This window comes from Coregonus clupeaformis, unplaced genomic scaffold (genome assembly GCF_020615455.1).
Source record: "Coregonus clupeaformis isolate EN_2021a unplaced genomic scaffold, ASM2061545v1 scaf0811, whole genome shotgun sequence".
Lineage (NCBI taxonomy): Eukaryota > Metazoa > Chordata > Actinopteri > Salmoniformes > Salmonidae > Coregonus > Coregonus clupeaformis.
Genome location: NW_025534266.1, coordinates 196,756 through 202,920, shown reverse-complemented (window position 1 = coordinate 202,920; position 6,165 = coordinate 196,756). Strand labels below are relative to the sequence as shown.

The window sequence follows — 6,165 nt, the reverse complement described above, 5'->3', positions numbered from 1 at the left end:
CTCTGCATAACAAAATATAATGAGTTTAATTACAAGACTATACAGTGCCTTCAGAAAGTATTCATACCCCTTGACTTCCACATCAACACATAATACCCCATAATGACAAATTGAAAACATGTTTTTAGAAATGTTAGCACATTTTCAGGCTGTCACACAACAAAATGTGGAATAAGTCAAGGGGTATGAATACTTTCTGAAGGCGCTGTATACAGTTGATTTCATGGTATTCCTCTCACTAGGATGTGCAGCATGGCCACACACAGGGCGTTTTCACATACCACACCACCACCACCATGCTTCACATACCCCACTACCACCACCATGCTTCACATACCCCACTACCACCACCATGCTTCACATACCCCACTACCACCACCATGCTTCACATACCACACCACCACCACCATGCTTCACATACCCCACTACCACCACCATGCTTCACATACCCCACTACCACCACCATGCTTCACATACCCCACTACCACCACCATGCTTCACATACCACACCACCACCACCATGCTTCACATACCCCACTACCACCACCATGCTTCACATACCACACTACCACCACCATGCTTCACATACCCCACTAACACCACCATGCTTCACATACCCCACTACCACCACCATGCTTCACATACCACACTACCACCACCATGCTTCACATACCACACCACCACCACCATGCTTCACATACCACACTACCACCACCATGCTTCACATACCCCACTACCACCACCATGCTTCACATACCACACTACCACCACCATGCTTCACATACCACACCACCACCACCATGCTTCACATACCACACTACCACCACCATGCTTCACATACCCCACCACCACCACCATGCTTCACATACCACACCACCACCACGCTTCACATACCACACCACCACCACCATGCTTCACATACCACACCACCACCACCATGCTTCACATACCACACCATCACCACCATGCTTCACATACCACACCACCACCACCATGCTTGACCGTTGGGTTGAGGTTCTTACTGTGGAAGGCAGTGTTATACTTTGACTCATCTGTCCATAGAACATTCTACCAAGAGTCTTGATGATCATCCAGGTGCTTTTTGGCAAACTTGAGTCAACTTTTTTGGACGAGATGGTTCCCATTATGTCTGGCGAAAACAAAACACTGCCTTCCACAGTAAGAACCTCATACCAACGGTCAAGCATGGTGGTGGTGGTGTGATGGTTTGGGGATGCTTTGCTGCCTCAGGACCTGGACGACTTGCCTTAATAGAAGGAACCATGAATTCTGCTCTGCATCAGAGAATTCTACAGGAAAATGTCAGACCATCCGTCTTGTGAGCTGAAGCTGAAGCGCAGCTTGATGATCATGCAGCAAGACAATGATCCAAAACACACAATCAAGTCTACATGAAAATTGCTAAAAAGCAACACATTTGAAGTTTTGGAATGGCCTAGTCAAAGTCCAGACCTAATCCCAATTGAGATGTTGTGGCAGGACTTGAAATGAGCAGTTCATGCTTGAAAACCCACAAATGTTGCTGAGTTAAAGCAGTTCTGCATGGACGAGTGGGCCAACATTCCTCAATAGTGACATGAGAGACTGATCAACAACTACAGGAAGCGTTTGGTTGGAGTCATTGCAGCTAAAGGTGGCACAATCAGTTATTGAGTTTAAGGGGGCAATTACTTTTTCACACAGGGAAATTGTGTGTTGCGTGACTTTGTTAATAAAAAAAATAAAAAAAGTATATATATATATTTTTGGTGTTATTTGTAAACTCAGGTTCCCTTGATCTAATATTAGGTTTTGGTTGAAGATCTGATAACATTCAGTATCAAAAATATAGTACATGTACGTATCGTCAAGTGAACATATATTTACAGTCAGCATAGATAGGGCCTGAGATCCTAGTGAATATATATTTACAGTAAGGATAGATAGGGCCTGAGATCCTAGTGAATATATATTTACAGTAAGGATAGATAGGGCCTGAGATCCTAGTGAATATATATTTACAGTAAGGATAGATAGGGCCTGAGATCCTAGTGAATATATATTTACAGTAAGGATAGGGCCTGAGATCCTAGTGAATATATATTTACAGTAAGGATAGATAGGGCCTGAGATCCTAGTGAATATATATTTACAGTAAGGATAGGGCCTGAGATCCTAGTGAATATATATTTACAGTAAGGATAGATAGGGCCTGAGATCAGAATGAAGGACTTGAGATCATAGTGAACGTGTTCTTTAAGAGTACACAATATACACTAGTATGGGCAGGTTTCCTGGACACAGATTAATCATAGTCCTATAGTTCAGGTTAATCATATTCCTATAGTTCAGGTTAATCTGTGTCCTATAGTTCAGATTCATCATAGTCCTATAGTTCAGATTAATCATAGTCCTATAGTTCAGATTAATCATAGTCCTATAGTTCAGGTTAATCATAGTCCTATAGTTCAGGTTAATCATAGTCCTATAGTTCAGGTTAATCATAGTCCTATAGTTCAGATTAATCATAGTCCTATAGTTCAGATTAATCATAGTCCTATAGTTCAGGTTAATCATAGTCCTATAGTTCAGGTGAAACATAGTCCTATAGTTCAGGTTAATCATAGTCCTATAGTTCAGGTTAATCATAGTCCTATAGTTCAGATTAATCATAGTCCTATAGTTCAGGTTAATCATAGTCCTATAGTTCAGATTAATCATAGTCCTATAGTTCAGGTTAATCATAGTCCTATAGTTCAGATTAATCATAGTCCTATAGTTCAGGTGAAACATAGTCCTATAGTTCAGGTTAATCATAGTCCTATAGTTCAGGTTAATCATAGTCCTATAGTTCAGATTAATCATAGTCCTATAGTTCAGATTAATCATAGTCCTATAGTTCAGGTTAATCTTAGTCCTATAGTTCAGGTTAATCATAGTCCTATAGTTCAGGTTAATCATATTCCTATAGTTCAGGTTAATCATAGTCCTATAGTTCAGGTTAATAATAGTCCTATAGTTCAGGTTAATCATAGTCCTATAGTTCAGGTTAATCATAGTCCTATACAGTGATCCCTCGCCACTTCGCGGTTCACTTATCGCGGATTCGCTATTTCGCGGATTTTCATAATGCATTTTTTTTTTTTTGGTGCATTGTGCTCTGCATTCTGATTCGCTAAAAACTCACTCCCGCTTCTTGTATCAAAACATGCTACGAATTGTGCTATCATTTTGTCGTCTCGTGCAGTTATGTGTACGTACATAAAACAGCTTGGCAAATTTACATTAAGTTGGCCAAATTATCTTGTAATTTCGAACATCTCCTAATGAAATGGGACCCTTTGATGAGCCGTTCGTTACAGTTCTCCAACGTAATCGATGGTGGCATGTCGGTGTACAAGGATCTTTTTGCAAAGAAGAAAAAAGAGCGACAACAGCTGCCTATCACTATGTTCTTCTCCCGAACAAACACACCTGCACCGCGGGCTTCAGAAGAAGAGAACACTGCAGAGCGCAGTCAGGATGCAGCGGCCCAGTCTGAAGAGCAGTGAAACGGCCTACACGTGAGTCACTGTATTTGTATACATGTAATAGTTGCTAATTGTAAAAAAAAAAAAGTTTTCTATTTCGCGGATTTCACTTATCGCGGGTCATTTTCGGAACGTAACCCCCGCGATAAACGAGGGATTACTGTAGTTCAGATTAATCATAGTCCTATAGTTCAGATTAATCATAGTCCTATAGTTCAGGTTAATCTTAGTCCTATAGTTCAGGTTAATCATAGTCCTATAGTTCAGGTTAATCATATTCATATAGTTCAGGTTAATCATAGTCCTATAGTTCAGGTTAATCATAGTCCTATAGTTCAGGTTAATCATAGTCCTATAGTTCAGGTTAATCATAGTCCTATAGTTCAGGTTAATCATAGTCCTATAGTTCAGGTTAATCATAGTCCTATAGTTCAGGTTAATCATAGTCCTATAGTTCAGGTTAATCATATTCCTATAGTTCAGGTTAATCATAGTCCTATAGTTCAGATTAATCATAGTCCTATAGTTCAGGTTAATCATAGTCCTATAGTTCAGATTAATCATAGTCCTATAGTTCAGGTTAATCTTAGTCCTATAGTTCAGGTTAATCATAGTCCTATAGTTCAGGTTAATCATATTCCTATAGTTCAGGTTAATCATAGTCCTATAGTTCAGGTTAATCATAGTCCTATAGTTCAGGTTAATCATAGTCCTATAGTTCAGGTTAATCATAGTCCTATAGTTCAGGTTAATCATAGTCCTATAGTTCAGGTTAATCATAGTCCTATAGTTCAGGTTAATCATAGTCCTATAGTTCAGATTAATCATAGTCCTATAGTTCAGGTTAATCATAGTCCTATAGTTCAGGTTAATCATAGTCCTATAGTTCAGGTTAATCATATTCATATAGTTCAGGTTAATCATAGTCCTATAGTTCAGGTTAATCATAGTCCTATAGTTCAGGTTAATCATAGTCCTATAGTTCAGGTTAATCATAGTCCTATAGTTCAGGTTAATCATAGTCCTATAGTTCAGGTTAATCATAGTCCTATAGTTCAGGTTAATCATAGTCCTATAGTTCAGGTTAATCATAGTCCTATAGTTCAGATTAATCATAGTCCTATAGTTCAGGTTAATCATAGTCCTATAGTTCAGATTAATCATAGTCCTATAGTTCAGGTTAATCTTAGTCCTATAGTTCAGGTTAATCATAGTCCTATAGTTCAGGTTAATCATATTCCTATAGTTCAGGTTAATCATAGTCCTATAGTTCAGGTTAATCATAGTCCTATAGTTCAGATTAATCATAGTCCTATAGTTCAGGTTAATCATAGTCCTATAGTTCAGATTAATCATAGTCCTATAGTTCAGGTTAATCATAGTCCTATAGTTCAGGTTAATCATAGTCCTATAGTTCAGATTAATCATAGTCCTATAGTTCAGGTTAATCATAGTCCTATAGTTCAGGTTAATCATAGTCCTATAGTTCAGGTTAATCATATTCATATAGTTCAGGTTAATCATAGTCCTATAGTTCAGGTTAATCATAGTCCTATAGTTCAGGTTAATCATAGTCCTATAGTTCAGGTTAATCATAGTCCTATAGTTCAGGTTAATCATAGTCCTATAGTTCAGGTTAATCATAGTCCTATAGTTCAGGTTAATCATAGTCCTATAGTTCAGGTTAATCATAGTCCTATAGTTCAGATTAATCATAGTCCTATAGTTCAGGTTAATCATAGTCCTATAGTTCAGATTAATCATAGTCCTATAGTTCAGGTTAATCTTAGTCCTATAGTTCAGGTTAATCATAGTCCTATAGTTCAGGTTAATCATATTCCTATAGTTCAGGTTAATCATAGTCCTATAGTTCAGGTTAATCATAGTCCTATAGTTCAGATTAATCATAGTCCTATAGTTCAGGTTAATCATAGTCCTATAGTTCAGATTAATCATAGTCCTATAGTTCAGATTAATCATAGTCCTATAGTTCAGATTAATCATAGTCCTATAGTTCAGGTTAATCTGTGTCCGGGAAAACGGACCTGTAAGTATATGGTCTACTAATAACAATCTGTGTTGCTGTAAGTCATCATGACAGGGAAAGGTACCTCAACTTGGATAGAGACATACTATATCATGCTACTAATGACTCATTGATTTAGACCAGGGGGTAGGAGACCCTATTCCTGCAGGATATTGTTCCAACTAGGCACCACACCTGACCAACTGAGCTAATGGATCAGGTTCAGCCTAAATTCAACACACCTGGTCTTCATGCTGCACTCCATGACCAGGTTTGCCAGCCCCTGATTTAGACTGTCGATCAAAGTCCTGGATAAGCGCTGCTATTGGTCACCTATAAATAATTCATTTCGGCACCTTCACTACTATCAACACAATAAATAAAGCATAATAATATCTTAAAATCTTGAACCACAATCTTCCCTTCTTTTCACAGCAATTCAGCTCTTTCGCAATTCATCTTTCTTTGACATCCTCTCTTCTCACCTCCTTCTCAAATCTCACAAGAAAATCAGAGGAGAGCGACTCTTCCAATAAGGAGGCAAGGAGAAGGAACGCAAGGAATCACGGAAATACAAATTGAGAGACAACCTCCTTCTTTCCTAAACCC

General features: G+C 38.4%; 1 protein-coding gene across 1 annotated transcript; it reads left to right on the top strand.

Annotated features, from left to right (window-relative positions):
* The first annotated feature begins 1,146 nt into the window (after positions 1-1,146).
* On the top strand, positions 1,147-6,145 carry LOC121544208 (extracellular matrix protein A-like). The gene is made up of 3 exons (XM_045216823.1): positions 1,147-1,179; positions 2,281-2,448; positions 3,702-6,145. The coding sequence occupies exons 1-3, from the start codon at positions 1,147-1,149 to the stop codon at positions 5,595-5,597; spliced, it is 2,097 nt and encodes a 698-aa protein (XP_045072758.1). The 3' UTR covers positions 5,598-6,145.
* The last annotated feature ends 20 nt before the right edge of the window (positions 6,146-6,165 follow it).

Excerpts from the sequence above, each read along its gene's own strand:
- LOC121544208 (XM_045216823.1), top strand. The coding sequence starts at position 1,147 with ATGTCTGGCGAAAACAAAACACTGCCTTCCACA. Across the intron at positions 1,180-2,280 it reads ACAAAACACTGCCTTCCACA|TATGGGCAGGTTTCCTGGAC; the intron begins GTAAGAACCTCA and ends AATATACACTAG. Across the intron at positions 2,449-3,701 it reads ATCATAGTCCTATAGTTCAG|ATTAATCATAGTCCTATAGT; the intron begins GTTAATCATAGT and ends ACTGTAGTTCAG.